This window comes from Astyanax mexicanus, chromosome 5 (genome assembly GCF_023375975.1).
Source record: "Astyanax mexicanus isolate ESR-SI-001 chromosome 5, AstMex3_surface, whole genome shotgun sequence".
Taxonomy (NCBI): Eukaryota; Metazoa; Chordata; class Actinopteri; order Characiformes; family Acestrorhamphidae; genus Astyanax; species Astyanax mexicanus.
The window spans coordinates 54,163,845-54,183,290 of record NC_064412.1 but is presented as its reverse complement, the minus strand read 5'-3'; the positions used below and the strand labels follow the sequence as shown (position 1 = coordinate 54,183,290).

At 38.1% G+C, this 19,446-nt stretch overlaps 1 protein-coding gene across 8 annotated transcripts in view; it reads left to right on the top strand.

Moving 5' to 3' along the window:
- The window catches only part of ptprfa (protein tyrosine phosphatase receptor type Fa), a 351,362-nt gene that overhangs the window by 283,610 nt on the left and 48,306 nt on the right, over positions 1–19,446 (top strand). For all 8 annotated transcript variants that reach the window (XM_049479799.1, XM_049479803.1, XM_049479804.1 and 5 more), the window contains 5 exons: positions 934–1,515; positions 4,576–4,673; positions 5,876–6,138; positions 12,411–12,492; positions 16,934–17,149. In XM_049479799.1, the coding sequence (XP_049335756.1) occupies positions 934–1,515; positions 4,576–4,673; positions 5,876–6,138; positions 12,411–12,492; positions 16,934–17,149 (1,241 nt within the window). The remainder of the gene's footprint in view (positions 1–933; positions 1,516–4,575; positions 4,674–5,875; positions 6,139–12,410; positions 12,493–16,933; positions 17,150–19,446) is intronic.

Here is a 19,446-nt window from a genome sequence, read left to right as displayed (position 1 = left end):
GATAAAAAGTGTCAGAGTTTTATGAGTTGTGAAGTGGAGCCGTTAGCAAACAGGCTAAAACAGTAAAGCCCTGGAGGGAGAATTTGCGGGTGCACTCTAACAGCAGCATCCTGTACACGCTGTGACCAATATGAGGCTACAGTAGATTAGTCCTCCTGATGCTGAAGATAATTTAGATAAAAATGTGATTGATTGCGCAGGCTGTTGATGGCTCTTTCTATTTATGTGTTGTATGTACAACATAATGAATAACCATTAATACACTACTTTATAAATCATGTATAAACCCTTTATAAAGGAGCCTTGTTTTAAAGAAGCCTTGTGTCAATTGCGTCAATGTATGTTTCTTAATTTTTCACAGCTTTGTTATATAGTTTATTACTTACATATTTCATTGTATATTATATGTAAGTCAATACAGTTTTCTAATAATTGTTGAAACACGTTGGTGGCAAGAAGCAAATGCAAGTTGGTTTTGTTTTTTAGACATTACAAAAACTATAAACAAAAACTGAGACAAAGAAAAAAAACACTTAAAACAAAGACTATAGAACAAATACCTAACCAGGTCTTAAACTAAGAAGTAAAACAAACAAAAAAGAAGGTCAGTGGCTCAACAGACAGCAAAAAACAAAACAAAAAAACATCAAGACAGGGTCAAACAAAAAGAACATCAGAAAACAAAGGAGCACATGAGGTATTTATGCACAGGCACAGACAAGGGATACATGGAGAAGTAACAAGGGGGCGGGGTTACAAATGAGACAAAACAGAGCCACGTGTAGCACATGGAGCACATGGGGAGCCAAACAAAACAAAAGAGAACAGAGGACAGGAGCAGGAAGGACAAATAAAGAAAAGAAAATCACAATCAGACACAGGGCTAAGCTGTGACAGACGTCAGGATTCATATCACGTCTTTTTCTCTCTCAGTTCCAGGCAAACCCACCATGATCATCAGCACGACCATAGGGAACACAGCTCTGATCCAGTGGCAGCCCCCTAAAGAGATGGTGGGGGACCTGCTAGGTTACACCCTGCAGTACAAGCGCGAGGAGGACGCGTCCTTCACCGTGCGAGAGTTCAAACGCACCGACGACCACTTCACCGTCACCGGCCTGCACAAGGGCGCCACCTACATCTTCAAACTGAGCGCCAGGAACCGCGCCGGCAACGGAGAGGAGTACACCAAAGAGGTCACCACCCCCGAGGACGTCCCCGGCAGCTACCCGCAGAACCTCAGCGTGGTGGGCCTGACCACCAGCTCCACCGAGCTGGCCTGGGACCCCCCGCCCCTCGCAGAGAGGAATGGCAAGATCGTACGGTACGTGGTGGTGTACCGGGACATCAACAGCCAGCAGAACCACACCAACACCACCGCACAGACCCGCATGACCATCAACGGCCTGCAGGCGGACACCACCTACGACATCAGGGTCAGAGCCTTCACCAGTAAAGGAGGAGGACCCATCAGTCCCAGCATCCAGAGCAGGACCATGGCCACCTCCATGCCTGGTGAGAAACATGCATACACACATGCATAATTGTATACACGCAAACACACACACACACACACATATATATTACTTATAATATAAAGTGAATTACAGTGTGTTGCAGTCTGTTTAATAATGTAGTAGAATTTAGTAGTATAAAATGCTATTTAAAAGTGTATAATAGTACATTACAGAACATAATGTATAAAAAGAGTACAGGGTAGTTAAAGAATTGTGTTTATTAGCATATTGTAACGTGTAAGAATGTGTAGTACTATAACATAGCATATAATTGAGTATAATTGTATATAATAATGTATAATAGTATAACTAATAGTATAACTATAAGCCTGGATCATTTGAATTTCTTAAAATAATTGCCTTAAAATTAATGTGTTTAGTTTACTCTTCAAATTAATTTTTGATGAACTTATTTGATGAAGTTATTAGGTCTACATTGTAAGTTATATTAATTGACAATTTGCTATATAAAAAGTACTGCTTTGCACAGTAATTCTACTTCAAATTTTTGTCAGATGAATAAAACAAATTTTTGTTCATTTTTCTTTTTTTTTCATTTTACTTAACTTGAATATAGATTTGAAATAATTTAAGAAAAAAATGATTAAATAGACTTAATTTATTTGATTGTAAACTAATGGCTGATATATATATATATATATATATATAAATACTTTATAAAATCAACAGGAGCTGAATGTATTTAAATTTAGAGTTTGTTTACTGCAGACAATATGTTCACTTACACTTAGAAAAACAACAAAATGTGTCCTCGGACCGAGAGCATCAGATTGTACTCGTGCGACTCTTCACTGCTGTTTCACGCATGTACAGTGCACACGCAGACGCAGGCGCAGACGCAGGCGTGCTTATTCATATACAGCAGATGGCTGGGGAGAGCAGCAGACGTATGGCTGATGGATGCTGGTGATAACTGCATCACGGTGGCAGGACCAGCACAGCCTGGTTCTTACACTGACAAACACACACTCGAGTATTAGAGTCTTAGATACTGTAGATCCAGCTCTGCTGCGTTTGCAGCTGTCAGGGTGAATGCCGTCTGTTTAATAAATAAAGGAAACTCAGATACTTCGCTTTGCACAGATGCTTTGATTTATTTATTCCTTGCATTTGGGATGTGAAACACACACTTTCCCCAATACAGGTAGAGGGGGAGATCCACACGTAGCTTCCCAGAGGATAGAACATATATTAAAAACCATAAATCAGACACAGAAATCAAGAGATGCACAATGATATCAGTATTAAAATGGTGCAAGAAGATTGCAAGTTGCAATGTCAGACTGATACACTGTTAGAATGGCAGGCTGACAGTTAGACAGTTGTGCCACCCAAGAGCTCATAAAATACAATATGTTCATTCTTGTGAATCTCCTCACTATTGACAAGCTGGCAGTTAGACAGTTGTGCCACTCAATAGCTGAGGAACTACAATATTTTTATTCCTGTGGATCTTTTCACTATTGAAAAGCTGGCAGTTAGACAGTTGTGCCCCCCAAGAGCTGAAAAACTGCAGTATGTTCATTCCGGTGAATCTCCTCACTATTGACAAGCTGGCAGTTAGACAGTTGTGCCACCCAAGAGCTGAGAAACTACAGCATGTTCATTCCTGTGAATCTTTTCACTATTAAAAAGCTGGCAGTTAGACAGTTGTGCCACCCAAGAGCTGAGAAACTACAGCATGTTCATTCCTGTGAATCTTTTCACTATTAAAAAGCTGGCAGTTAGACAGTTGTGCCACCCGAGATCTGAGAAACTACAGTATGTTAATTCCTGTGGATCTTTTCACTATTGAAAAGCTGGCAGTTAGACAGTTGTGCCACCCAAGAGCTGAGAAACTACAGTATGCTCATTAATGTGAATCTCCTCACTATTGACAAGCTGGCAGTTAGACAGTTGTGCCACCCAAGAGCTGAGAAACTGTAGTATGTTCATTCCTGTGTCTGAGAGAGAACAGAATGGTAAATTTACTCAGAAATGTGTTTGTATGTAGTGTCATTTCACAGCTTTAGGGTGGCCCTACCGTCTAACTGCAGCTCATCAAGACCAAGAAGATCATAAGTTCAAATTCCTGAAAACGATCAGATTTGCAAAAGCTTACAAGTCTGGAACATTATGCGAATAAAGAAGTTCTAACTTACAGATGGAAATGTAATTCATTTAATTAATTTTAGCTACAGCTCGTTTACTATTTTGAGAGGGTTAACTTAAAATATATTGCTGATTGAACTGACTTAGTTTCATTATATTCATTTTAAGTTGTATTATTCAACATTTTTACAGTGTATTTGATAATAAGCCCTCATTAATAAGGTTTAAATCTGATTAACTGCAGAAAGTGAGTGTGATAGAAAGAGACATATAGATTGTTTTGCTTCTCGGCAGCACAATCTGCATTTAACTAAGGTTATACATAAATAAATACATGGAACATTATTGAAAATGCAGGTAGATGAAGTATAGTATAGGTATCACGATTCCCAGCATTCCCAGATATATGCATCAAAAATAAAGAACACCAGCATCAGCACAGAATGAAGCCTCTCTCCATAAACCACTGCCTTCCCTATTATTATTAATAATTAATAATTCATCCTGCCAGAATGCTTTTCATTGTGTGTGTGAGCTGCAGTCAGTCATTCCTGTGTGTCGTGAGCCGGCCTCTTTCTTTTAATATTTTATTGTCACATATTCTACATTTAAATGTAATAGTTCTGAAAAGAATGAGTGAAGAGAGTTTCCAGTAATAGTTTAAGCCTCTTTTTAAAGACTGAAACTTTTACAGCGTTTTAAAAGAAATGCCCCCATTTCTTCTTATCTCATACTTATCTCATTTTTTAAAAACAAGATGTAACTTGTGATTTCCATGTTAGACACGTTTGACCTTGACTGTAACCCTATCAGCGATCAAAACCTGTTATTTTAAGCAGTTGTGATACTTTTGAAACCCAATTCCACATGTTGAAGCAGGAGTCATGTAGCAGAACCAGAATTAACATGATTTTAACCTGATCAAACTCCTACTTTTTCTCCTCAGAGTTCACCAAAAACTTTGGTGTGAAAGCCGTGATGAAATCGTCGGTTCTGCTCACGTGGGAAGTGCCCGAAACATACAAGTCCCAAGTGCCTTTTAAGGTAAGATACAGATTTACACACAGATATTGTAGATACAGGAGAAAAAGTGGCCCAAATCTGACCTTTGATTATATCCAAAACACGCATTGAGCAATGCTTCACATGAAGTTTCGGTTTCATCTTTACCAGCAAGCTATTTTAGAAGTTTCAGAAGTCTGACTGATGGAAATATAACTGAGAATCTGTTTATGCTACATGTTATGTTATAGAGGAGCAAGAGCCACAACAGTTGACAAGTATGTAACTTATACAGCTCTGGGAAAAAAATAAGAGACCACTTAAAAATGATGAGCGTCTTTCTCTCTTTGAACTGCTTTATTTTTTGCACCAGGTGTAAAGGCATAAAGTTAACCAAAAGCAGTGTGTAAGACTGGTGGAGGAGAACATGATGCCAAGATGCATGAAAACTGATTAAAAAGCAGGGTTATTCCACTAAATATTGATTTCTGGACTTTATGAATATGAACTTGTTTTCTTTGCATTATTTGAGGTCTGAAAGCTCTGCATCTTTTTATTTCAGCCATTTCTCATTTATTGCAAATAAATGCTCTAAATGACAATACTCAACCATAATTACTCAAACATAAACCTATAAATCAGAAACTAAAGTGGTCTCTTATTTTTTCTTCCAGAGCTGTATATACAAACTTGAAATAAAATATTTATGAGGCATGTTACCTCACAATCCTCCCTCACTGCTGTCATCTATTTTCACTTTTTCGCACATATTTTATTCTCTTTAAAATAAAAGTTGGATAAAAAAGTCACATTAGCTTGCATCAGATATGTATCAGATAGATTTCAATAGCACTTATGAAATTTGCCCATATCAGAATTAAAGGTGTCATTAAAGGTGTTGCTGCTACACAGATATTACAATATGCTGCTACAGCATATTACAATTTTTTTTATTATTACTTGCTTTGTGACATTACTATAAAGATAGATAAAAAGAAAAAGAGATAGAGTTAGAGACACTGATAGAGACACACAGAGAAGACATACAGGCAGATGTATAGCAATTACAGACAGAAAAAAAATATAGATGACAACTGAAAATGTGTATCTGAACTGTGTTGAAGTTTTGCATAAAATGTAAATGTATTAATAATACACAATCATTGCTATGCTAAATAAATGCAATTTTAAATGTTTATGGTGTGATATGGAGTAGTGTTAATGGCGGCCCCCTCTGCTGGCAGATCCTGTATAATCAGCAGAGTGTGGAGGTGCAGGGGGACCTGAAGAGGAAGCTGATCACTCGTCTGCAGCCGGACACAGATTACTCCTTCGTTCTGATGAGCAGAGGGAACAGCGCAGGCGGCCTCCAGCAGCAGGTCTCCATCCGCACGGCCCCCGACCTGCTGACCAGCAAACCAACCAGATCCCAACAGGACCCTGAGGAGGGGGGAAAACTCACCGTCACGCTGCCCAGAGTCAACCCCACCATCAGCACTCACGTCAGGTCTGTCACACTGCCTGTGATACTGCTCATTAATAATAATAATAATAATAATAATAATAATAATAATAATAATAATAAAATCATTTATTTACTTATTTATTTCATATATTTTACTTAAAACATCATGTACTGACACCGTGTCTATAGGATCCCCTGTTCAAAACCCAGACCATCTTATGAGTGTAGCTTTTAGATCAGATATAATAATAAGAGTTATAACATCTATATTTACAGTAAGTTATTAATGTCATCATTATCATATTGATGCTATATACACAGCATAAGAGACCACTTATAAATGATGAGTTTCTATGATTTTACCAAATTGAAAACCTCTGGAATCCATCAAACCAAGCTGAACTGCTTGAATTTTTGCACCAGGAGTAAAGCAGCATAAAGTTATCCAAAAGCAGTGTGTAAGACTGGTGGAGGAAGAGAACATGATGCCAAGATGCATGAAAATTAAAATTGAAAAACAGGGTTATTCCACCAAGTATTGATTTCTGAACTCTTAAAACTTTATGAATATGAACTTATTTTCTTTGCATTGTTTGAGGTCAAGTTTATTGTCATATATATACCTATAAATAGCAAAATCAGAAAAGCTCATTCAGAAACTGAAGTGGTCTCTTATTTTTTTACATATATATATATATATATATATATATATATATATACTGTATATATATATATATAGTCATTTTTAAATTGTTGATAGTAGTTACTAAACAAATTATAGTACTTACTTTAATTACTGAATCATTTTTAGTACAGCAAATTAGTATCTTATAGTAGTCACTGAATAATGCAAAGTAATTAATTACATAATTAAAAACAATAAAAAAACAATTCATTGTAATATACAATGACTTATTGATTATGGTTAGCAGATACTAAATCATGTATAATATTTATAGAGTACTCTATACTGACTATTCATTTATTATTAATCAGTGAGTAATCTTCTACGTATAATAAATAAATACAGTACAATTATTCTAGGTAAGGTAAATCAGGAATACAGGAGATAATGATCATTGCAATTGATTAGAGGTAATATAAACAAAATTTAAAAAGTGGAACACATTGAAAATATGTAAGCACATAGGCTGTGAATATTTACTAAAGCAATGTAAATAACTCACCGTCTGGTCGTTATGGCAATTACAGCCACATCAGCTCTAGTATAAATATAATCATCACCATCAAAAATCATAATCAGCCCCTCAGCCAGTGAGTGAAAACTGCCTGCAGTTTCAGCGTTAAACTCTCTTTAATTAGCGGAGCAGAGCTGTACCGTCTTATTTCAACTCATCTCCACTGAAATGATCTTTTAGCTCTCTGTGCTGTATTTACTCCAGTCTTAGATGTTACTGTCCTAAAGATCAGTGTGTGCTTTTACTGCAGACAGATACAGTACTACTACCCTGAACTGCATCTCTCTGTTACAGGTTTTTTTCCCCGTCTGCTTTGATCTGTGCTCATCCTGAACATGATAGAGGATAAAAACTGATAAAGTAGATTTTTTTGTGTGTTCATATAAATAATGTTAAGTCATAAAACAGTCACTGTACAATAAAACAGATATTAACAGATCCATCATATCTACACTTGCATGCCAGAATCATGCAGTCATGCAACATCATGCAGTATTGCAGTTTATAATCTCAACATAGGAATGCCCACACCTGTGTAAGTTGTGAGGTGTTATCTTATGGCAAGGTGCCATGAGTGATCAGAGTTGGAGCGAGGCCTGATTATTAGGGATGGGTATTGTTTTGAGAATAAAAATTTAAAAAATGATACAAATACAATACTTTCAATTTGGTACCGATACTTAATGGATACTTTTTAATCTCATACATCGTATTTATTCAACAGCCAACATGAGTAATCTTATTCTCATACTGTCACCATGAGAGACTCTCCATCTTTCTGGATCTTGTTGGAACGAACAGTGTGCATGTTTGTGACGCTTTATTAAGAACAAAAATCATTGCTTGTGCTTAAACTACAATTATTTTTTTCTACACATATTGCTTTATGCATTTCAATTTAATAGTTTTTTTTTAAATAGGAGCATTACATTGACAAAATTAAATTTAATCTAATGACTAATGGTGTCAATCACTTAAAAATGAAATATAATCATGATTTTTTTAACGCTGTTAGTTTTCTGTATTTTTCAGGCAAGGTTGTTTTTACCTCATTGTTTCATACAAAGCATTAAAACGGTCACCTTTTCTTTTTTTTTTACACCTTTTGGTACTCGGTAGAGACATTTCAGTTAGTGCCTTTTGGGAATAGGATACCACTAAGAAGGACCAACCACATCCAACAGGATTAACTGTGGACGCTGTAAGAGGAAGCTGTCTGAAAGGGATGTTCGGGTGCTAACCCAGATTGTATCCAAAAAACATAAAACCACGGCTGATCAAATCACGGCAGAATTCAATGTGCACCTCAACTCTCCTGTTTCCACCAGAACTGTCCGTCACCACAATACATTATTGTGCTCTAAAACCAGGTGTTTCAGTTTGTGGGTTGTCCAACCCCTGTATATGTGGTGTACGCTATATTAAAGTCTACATGAGAAAAGCAAGAGAATAAGTTCATAAAATAAAGCATAAATTCTCTGTCTGACACACACACACACACACACACACACTCTGAGCTGACGAACAGCCTCAGAAGGCTTTAGTTTGGGTCAGTGGAGGGATTTGAGATGATGCAGTAGTCTGAGCTGGCTGGACACTGAGAGGCCAGCAGAATTGAAAATAGCCTCTGGAGCACATCGCTAATGCTAATGGTGACTCATACAGCGATGCCTAGCTTATAGCTGTTTATTCACTGTTGAGCTAAACTTACATCTCCTGCAGAAGTGTCAGCACCACCGGTCCAATGACGTGTGTGAAACATTTCATAATGCCTCGCACGTCATACATTCAAAAGTATATATATATATACATATGTACTATACTGTATATTGTCACTGTTGTCTTTATTTTTATTGTTGTTTTATGCATAATATGTATGTTATAATTGTTCACACAGATACAAGTTGATTTTTAGCTCCAGCTAAAGAATAAGCTAAAAATAAAACAGGTAGGCAGGTAGTGACGCTAATGCAGAGTGGAGGAATAACTGGGACATGTTCCCATTTGAATGCAAAATCAATAAATCTGTTTGGGTAGCTCGTATTATAAAATGGCATTTTCTCTCTGCTGTAACCGCTGTTGCCTTCAGACATCTGAATCTCTCTCACACACAGAACCAAACAAATGGGCCCAGCACCACTTATGCACATTTTTATAAACCCCTCCCTCACCCCTACCCTCATTAAAAGAAAACAAATGGTCAGAGTTGTCAGGTCATTATTACAGGCAAGGCAAGACAAAAATAAACACGCTGTAAAATACATCCTAAATAATATTTACCAATAGCAATAAAAAAATAGATATATTCACAGTATTAAATCTAAACTCTGCCAGAGTCTCTGGTCTGTTCACATGGACAATTCTAGCCAGACGCCGCCAGTCACGATCATTATCATTAACTGCACTGTCCACTGTGGGTGGTGATGTCATCTATATACACTGTCAGATGTCAGTCTGTTTGAGAAGGGTCAAACTATTGGCATTCACCAAGCAGAGAAACATCTAAGCAAAAACTACTGAAATTGGGTTACTAAAAACAACTGTCCAACGCATTATTAACCCTTGTGTGGTGTTCATATTTTTGTTACTCGTTTACTTTGTTACTTGTACTTAATTCAGCAATATTAAGCAATGTTACATTAAAATGCTTTACACATGCTCGCTTCACCTAAATTGCAAGCTATAAAAACAGCTTACATGGTTAATATTTGCCCTTTACCTTTCTTATGTTACATTTCTTTCAAAAAGTGCTACTCTTTTTATTAGTGTTTTTTAATAAAATGTAAAAGAAAATGAATTAAACTCAAGATATGAGTAGAAAATGAGCCAATGCCAATGAGTTTGAGTTAGAAAAAATATATTTTTTTTATCATTTGATGAAAAATGAAAACGGGTCCCACAGACCCGAACACCACACAAGGGTTAAAAACTGGAAGTATAGTGGGGACTCATCCTCTTGGAAGAAGGAATGTGACCAAAAAAAAACCCTAAATGATTGTGATTGGTGATTACTTAAACATTTGGTGAAATGAAATACAAGAAAAACAACAGTAGAACTCAGGGATATGTTTAATAGTGAAAGTAAGAGCATGTCCACACTCACAATGTGAAGGGAACTCAAAGGATTTGCACTGAACTGCTGTGTAGCCTTAAGAAAACCACTAATCAGTGAAGCTAACCAGAAAAAAGTTTCGATTTGCTAGGTAGCATGAAGATTAGACTCTAGAGCAATAGAAGAAGGTCATGTGATGAGTCTGATGAGTCCAGATTTACCCTGTTTCAAACTGTTTCAAATGCTCCATACTATACTCTCAATGATAATAAAAAAAAACAAGGTAACACAGACATACTAAAATAAACAGCGTGAAAATGTAACTGCCTGGAAGTATTTTGCTGTTTGCTGTTTCTGAGAGGAACATTTGACACAAGGATATTAAAAGAGGATACAAAACCAGCGTTTTCACACAACAAAGATACAATGGCTGTTTTAATATTTGATTCTTTTGTGGAATATAGGAAATTATTGGCAGCTGATCGAGAGCCGAGCTCGACGGCTAAGCGTGTGAAGTTAAAGCGATTATATCTGATGAAGATTCTGAAGAATCTCTCCCCCGCTGCGGTTCACAGCCAGCCCTGATCTGTGTCTGTGTGAGTGAGTGTGTGTTTGTTTGTGTGTGTGTGTTTGTGTGTGTGTGTAAGGGGGCAGAATCGCTCAGACTTAATTGGGTCTCAAGTGTTTGTTGCAGTCAGTGAGTAAGCCAGAGGCTGCGGGGCTGTAGAGAAATAATTTAGAAATGCAATCAGTATCTTAATGTTCAACCAGGTCGCTCCATCAGAGAGCAGACTGGAGGCAGAGCGCACACACAACAAACCAATCTCAGACTCCGAATGAAAGAAAAAAAAAAAAAAAAAAAGCAGAAGAGCATGTTCTCTGAAGAATCCCGAAATGGCATCTGCCATTCATACGTGACGTGAAGACAGAAGAGCACCACAGTGTGGGCTGGGTTTTTGGCTGTAATTGCTCGGGACACTCTGCTGTTCTGTTTTTCTGAAAGACTTTCCGTCCTTTTTGTTTGCGAGTTCCTCTGCGAGAGTAGAGGAGAGGAGAGGAGAGGAGAGGAGATGCACAATGCCTCCATCACACCATCGTGTTCCATTGTATTCCTGTTTGTATCGCTAGTGTGATGCTCACTAGGTGTGACACGACTGAACAGAATAATTTATTGAATTAATCATTTAGCCTTGGTTTGCTAAATCACACACTACATGCTTTCATTCACTAGAACCTAGAACATGACAGATGGGTGATGTTGTACGACTGTAACTCAGATCGTTGTTACTGTGTCTTGAACAGGTAAAAAAATATATAGTTTCACAATGAACGTCAGTCCAATTTCCATGTTACGTTGGCTTTTTCCATTGCAGGGCCAAATGGTGACTAAGAAACCAGAAACATACTCAGTATAAGGGCATAAAGCAAACCAAGGGCAAATGCAAACACCTGGCCAAAACTCTACCAATGTATGGTCTTGCTAAACAAACTTAACATGTGTTCTTACATTATTGTGGCAGTTAAAACACTCTGGATGTTGAAAAAGAACCAATCATAAGAATAGCATGACAATTCACTGGGAAAAAAAAAAGGCATGCTGACGACCAAAGTCCCACTAAATTGTTTAATAGTCTCAAGTACAGTCTGTTTTTTAATAATGGTTGTTTATGGAACCAAAAACTGTTTAAAGGCTTAAATACTCAGGTTGTTAACGTGGTAAAGTGGGTTGTTTCTGTAGTGGAAAAACCTTTATTCACTGCACTATTTACTCTTCATTCTCTTGAACACTTTTCACTTAGGATTTCTAATACATATCACACATATCATTACATATGGTCATTAATCTTGAGTATCTAAAGTATAATACATATGGAATATGTAAAACACTGGTAGTGTGAGAAGGAAAGAAGGAAAATTCATTCATAACGTAATGTGCTGTAAGTTAATAGAATGAGAGCATGTGACCACCATATTAGACCACCTTAATTGGTACATTGGTACACTTAATTGGTACATTTCATATATGAATTATTTACTGTATGTACGTTTTTGTCTTTTTGTAGATGGTTCTACATAGTGGTGGTGCCGGTGACACCAGCCACACTGCGACGCTGGGAAAGCCCAGAAGACATGGACCTGGATGAGGTACAGTATGTGAACACACAGAACCAGCATATACAGGTGCATCTAAAAAGAAAAAAGCCAAGTCATCTGCTGGTGTTGATCCACTGTGTTTTATTATCAAGTCTAAAGTCAGTGCAGTTTTGTTTTCCTGGAAATAGCACTTTGTTTTCCTGGAAACAGCACTTCATGCTTCCCTCTGCTACTGACAACTTTTATGTAGATGCAGATTTCATTTTCCAGCAGGAGTTTGCACACTGCCCACACTGCCAGAAGTACCAACTGGTCTTATATATAATATTTAAATTTTCTAAAACACTGATTATAGGGTTTTTTAATTGGCTGTAAGCCATAACCATCAACAATAAAATAAATAAATGCTTAAAATAGATCACTCTTCGTGTAATACATCTATATAACTATATATATATATATATATATATATATATATATAGTATAAAAATAAAGTTACTTTTCAATAATATTCTTATTTTTTTAGAGGCCCCAATAACATGTAGTACATAGAGTACTGTATGTGTGTGTGATGACTAGATTAGTGCACACCCTACTAAATGGGGACACAGTTTTACAGTTTACCACATACTAAAGGAAGCCTGTTATTTGGGTGATGGAGCATCCTCAGCCCAGCAGTGACACTGGAGCAGCAGTGGGTGGGTGGATAGGTGGGTGGTTGGTTGTGTATGCAGTGTGAGTACTGTGTTTGTAGAAGTCAGAGCTGTGAGTGTTGGAGAGACTCTGAGTTGATAGAGAACTTTTGGCCTTGAAGCACTTGGTAAATATACTTGGGTTTGAAAGATTTGAAGCCTAAAGCAAACTGTTGGAATCTGATTGGTTCTGGACTCCGTCCACAGCAGAAGCCAGCTTGGATGGTGGATTTATTCCAGCTGAAACTATTGCATGCTAGTTGAGGCCGAAGTGGCCTCAGTAGGCGGCCTGTAGCAAGTCCTACTCCATTTGCCGTCGCCTACAGCTCATTCTGAATTACTCGCTTCTCCTGGCAAAGTGCTGCGGTGGGACTAATGGCCTGTGCCACTCAGTATTATGGGATGTTATGATTTTGCAGGAATCACCTCCCTCAAGGCTTTATGGAATCATTTAGCCAACACTATATTGTCACTTTAGTTTGACAGCGTTTGAAAACACCAGCTGTCTTTCACATGCTGTGAACATTCTGTGGTGATAGAGTGGCAGAAACTTCATGAAGAGTGTTCCTTTAATATATACGAATGCTAAATTTTACTTGCATAAGGAAAAGAAAATAAATAAAAACATAAGTCATAAACCAATAGTTCAAAACAAAATGCCCATTCTTTCATTAAGAGACTTATATGTTACTTAGTACACCAGAGACGACTTTCTTCTTCAGGACATTCCATACAGTTACCATTACCATACAGGCTATGAGCAATATTTGTGCTCTAATGTCTCTGATTGATTTTCTATCCTCTCTCAGTTTTTCACCCATAGACAACTCCTTGGTTTTCATGTTGGTTACACTTCTAACTATAAGTGCACAGTCTGCAAAGATAAAACCCAAATCTGAAAATAAGTCAAGACATTCACCGCTTTTTACTGTTCAAATAATTAATGTATCAGGACACACCTGGGCAATAAAACGCACTCGACTGTCACATGTTCCAATTTTTTTTTTTTTTTGCTCGTAAGAAAATGGGTGGGTTCAGACAGGAGGTGCTATCTTCTAAAATACGTAAGTTTCACTTGCATTATATAGAGAAAATGAGTAAAAAACAAGTCATAAACCAGTAGTCCAAAACAGAATGTCCATTCATCCATTGAGAGAAGACGACTGAAATCTGAAAGGGTGTGGATTTGTTCAGATTGGATTTGCATGTCTAGACATCACGAACCATCTGTAATTACTGTACGTAGCCACATTTAGCGCTTTTCCACCGATGTAAAACCAGCACCGTTCTGGTTCACAAACCAAATTTTGAACCGGTTTGCTGTGTTTACACTACCAAAAGTAACTTCTGGTACCAGCGGGAATTGTTCACAGCAGGATTGGAAGAATACTAAGTTTCTAAATGAGTCGGTGTTAGATTAGATTTAAGGATTAAATTAGAGTCATGTTAGTTTTATTTATAAAATTGTAGTCAATGTTAGATTTAAGGGATATTGACTAATCCTAACCCTGTTTTAAGGCACATTACTACACTACATTTTAAGGTAATCTGACATTGTAGTAGTTTGAGTACTAGTTTCAGTAGTTATATAATATTATAGACCTGGAGTTGGTTGTTTGAGCAGCTGTTGATCATCTACAGAGAGCCATCTCACACCTAAAAGTCCGGGCAGTTGTTTCTCTGGTTTCTATAAATTTTGAATGCTGTAAAGCTTTACCTGCTGTAACGACTCCTCTCCTCTCCCATCATCTCCCTGCAGCCTGGCTGTGCTCTGCTGAACAAGCTTTTTTAACAAACTCCCTTTTCCTCCGCTCTATTTAACGTTTTGTGCCGCTGTGTTCCAGCTACAGGCCTGCTCCTCCCCGTTCTTTTCCGCCGCTTCTGGAAACCTGAAAACTCCGCTCATGGCATTTTCTCTCTCTTTGTGTTATTTATACAGAGGATTTGGGACTCGTTCTCCTGAGTTTGCTGTCTCACGAATGCGCCGTCGTCTGCAGAACGGGAGAAATAAAAGAGGAAAAAAACTCCCAAAACTTTAATACGAGGCCTGTTGAATATCAAAAAGCGTCGGGGCTTGTAAAATAAATACGCTGCGATGGAATGCAGGGCTTTTGAGGGCTTTTTTTTCTTTTCTTCTGAGCAGTGGCAATCATACAGACTCCACGGTGCAGCAAAGGGTTTGGAGTGAAGAATGAAGCGTCTCTCGGCGGAGCCGGGCTTTCTTTATGAGTGTTACACTCTCAGATGAGAGGTGTATTACTTCAGGGAGCCCAAGTTAGACTGTTGCTGTTTATTACTGCGCTGAGATTATGGTCGTTTTGCTGCATTCCCCCAGTGTTCGTCATTCAGAACCGCACCGCGCTCCATTTGTTCAAGATTAATCCTGTTGCATTTGATTCGGCTTAGTGCGGTTTGTGTGGAACGGAGGACAGAAAGGCCTGCAGCTTTAAAGAAAGAGAACGGAGGTGTTCTGAATGTTGAATTTGATCTCTGTCAGTTTTTTATTCATGTAGCCTTTTGTATACCGTATTTTTCAGACTATAAGACGCATTTAAAGTCCTTTAACTTTCCCAAAAATCGGCAGTTCGCCTTATAATCTGGTGCACCTTATTATGTATGAATTCTACCAGTCAGGTATTATTAAGGAGCAGTATAAATCCACTCTGCTGAAGTACAGAGTTATAAGGGTGAGTTTTCAGTGAAGTTTCTCCAGCACTAAGGCTGGGTGCAGCAGCATTAGCATTAGCCGCTAACCTTTTAGCGCTAGCTCTTTCGCCATTCAGAGCCTAGTATATCGTATACGACTGTAATCTGCATGTTTGCCATGTTAAAACAAAAGCTACATGGGACAAACCACTAGCTGATGGCTCCCGAGGTTAGCGGAACACTCAGGGTTCACAGGGCTAGTGCTGCGGTTAGCAGCTAATGCTAATGCTAATGCTGCTGCTCCCAGCCTTAGTGCTGGAGAAACTTCACTGAAAAACTCACCTTTATACCAAATACTATAAATCGAAGCTTACTGTAAATAAATGAAAGTGCTTTACTCACCCAAATAAAAGGTTTTCAGGAAAGAAATGTATGTAGAAGTGCTTGAAACATGGCGACACCCTTGCTCACTTCGATGTAGGCATCCTTACTAGTGTCGCTTAATGCTCCTTATAATCCAGTGCGCCTTATGTATGAAAATAGACCAGAAAATAGACGTATATGAATATGCTTTTTATATACCAAAAAATACAGTACATAGATTTACAACCAGGTTCAGTTTTAGCCTGCCATAGCTATCCATTCATCCATTTGTCCATTTATCTATTTACTATCATCCATCTAGGGCTACAACTAATTACTATTTTTTTGGCATTTACCTAATCTGTCAATTATTTTTTTCAGTTAGTTGATTAGTCATTAATTATTTCTGTTCTTAGCTTTATATATCGCTTCAAGATGATAGAAACAGCTACATATTTAAAGTTTAAATGCCCTTTAAATGTCCAGAGGTGTTTTAAATGTGAATTTTCAGATATTTAAAGAGTTAATACTTAATTTAATGTGTGAAATTTGACATTGTCGATTATGTCAGCTAATCATTGCAGCCCCAATGCAGGTTCATGTTTTTTTTTTTTCTCTGCACCAGAGGGTCCTAATCTATTGGCAATACTTCTGTACAGAGACAAGACAAGCTGTGCTTGAAAAGCATTGAATATATAGTTTATTACAATATTTGTATACTGTATACTTTACCTCAGTTGTGCATCTGCTAACATCACCTGACTGACAGTGTGTAAATGTGTTTGTTTTAGTTGTTAGAGGCTGGTGGAGACTCGACAGCGAGTAAGCGGAGGAAGAGGCAGTCTCCGGATTTCCTGCGGCCGTACATCGCTGCCAAACTCAAGACACTCCCTGAAACTTTCATCCTGGGGGACGAGAAAACCTACAACGGCTTTTACAACAAAGCCCTGCCCGGACAACAGCATTACCGCATATTTATACTCGCAGCTCTCCAAGATCACGACTCTGTAAGTCTCTCTCTCTCTCTATTTCACGCTCTTATACACACTTAGACTCACACACACACACATGATTTTGGGGCTAAAACCTGTGTACAGTACTGGAAGTTTCATTAACCTTTGCTGGTATTATTACAGGCATAATGCATCATCATGCAGTGCTTCTGTAATGTTCTTGTATTGTCTCTAGAGACTTGCTATAATAGTAAGAGTCCATGCAGAACTGCACTGTAAAGCCCAAAGTGTTGTTACTCAATCTTCTGGGATGCACTCTTTTGAGGGGTATCTGGTTAGTGGTGTTAAAAGTCTTCACTCTATTTTCTCAAAGAGGCATGTTACACATAATGTTTTACACATTCTACAAATATGTTTTGTATGAGTTTAAGTTAAATTTTGCCAAGACTCCAGGGGATGTTCAGTGTCGTGGAAGTGATTATTTATCCTCCATGTTTCCAGTGTAGATGGATATTTTCTATAACACTGAGCTTTCAAACTTTGAGTACTTTTGTAATGTGTTTGTATAGATCCACTGGTAGATTTGAAATAAATCCTGCTTTATTCTGCATTAGATCGTGCTCATTTCAGAACCCGTACGCTGGGGCTTGTTGTATTCTTAAAAACACAATTTGGGAACTTTTAAGGCTTTGTTGTCGTCTTCAAGCTCGCCCGGATGATTTCCTCCCGTAGCCTTATGAAGAGACCCAGCGTTGCGGTAAATTAGAAGCAATTATCAAAACGAGCGTCTGGGAGGAACAACAGCACGGAGTAGATGGAATGAAAATGTGATTTGGCTCTGAATGACTGAAGCCATCCTTTAACACTTGTTTTCAATAACGGCTGAAGAGAAAAAAAGGAGAGGAGAGGGAAAGAAAACAGAGAAAACTGAAAAAAACAAAGCAAGAGATGAGAAGAGGAAAAAAGATGAGAACAAATCAAAATAAAGTGAAGAAAAAACAAAACTCTTTCCCTTTATTCTCTCCAAAGCTAAAAAAAAAAGAAAATAGGAAAAGAGAAGCAGCAAGAACAAAGAAAGAAAAGAATAGAGAAGAAAATAAAGGTAAAGGAAAGCAAACAGAATTTGGAAGAGATAAGTAAAAGTGGTGAAGCTAAAGGTAAAAGGTGTGTGAGTGAGTATGTGAGTGAATGAGTGTATGAGTGGGTTTGTAAATGAGTGAGTGAGTGCACAAACAAGTGAGAAAGCGAGTGAGTGAGTGAGTGAGTGAGTGAGTGACTGATTGAACAAGTGCGAATGAATGCGAGTGAGTGAGTGAGTGAACAAGTGAGAAAGCAAGCAAGTGAGTAAGTGAGTGACAAAGTGAGTGAGTGAGTGCGTGAGTGACAAAATGAGTGAGTGAAAGCGAGTGAGTGAGTGAGTGAGTGAGTGAGTGACTGATTGAACAAGTGCGAATGAATGCGAGTGATTGAGTGAGTGAGTAAGTGAGTGAGTGAGTGAGTGAACAAGTGAGAAAGCAAGTGAGTGAGTGAGTAAGTGAGTGACAAAGGGAGTGAGTGAACAAGTGAGAAAGCAAGTGAGTGAGTTAGTGAGTGACTGATTGAACAAGTGCGAAAGAATGCGAGTGAGTGAGTGAATGAACAAGTGAAAAAGCAAGCGAGTGAATGAGTGAATGAGTGAGTGAGTGAGTGAGTGAGTGAGTAAGTGAGTGACTAAGCGAGCGAGCGAGTGAGTGACAAAGTGAGAAAGCGAGTGAGTGAGTGAGTGAGTGAGTGACTAAGCGAGCGAGTGAGTGAGTGAGTGAGTGAGTGAGGTGCACCATGCACATTATGAGTACAACCAATCTTATCCAATACCCTTCTTTTATATCTGTTTATAAGAATATAAAACAAGAATTAATCTACAGTTACAGTAGATACAGCTATACCGCTGCGTGACTTGAAGAGTGGTCGGATTTTGACACAACACCGGTTCATTTTCTTCTTCTATTGTTGCTTATTTTGTGACAATAGCCTGCCTCCATTTCCTGTTATTGGTACACAAGTCCAAACCATCCAAAACGAGTTTTCAGTCCAAACAAAGTGGACAATGGTTTAGTTGATCTGTACCTATTACACCTGACCTTTAGTGAAAATTCTCAATGAACCAGTTTAGGTGTGAAAGCTCCTGTAATTGAGTTCTAAAATCATTCTAATTTGGTGACGCTTATTTTGTCTCTCTTTTGTTTCCCCTCGGCGTCCTCTCACACCCACACCCTCACGCACTCTCACACGTGCATTGTGTTGATGCTGCATTGGGAAGTACAGGGACTTCAGTGAAAGGCGGTGCATTACTCACTCAGTGGGACGCTTCC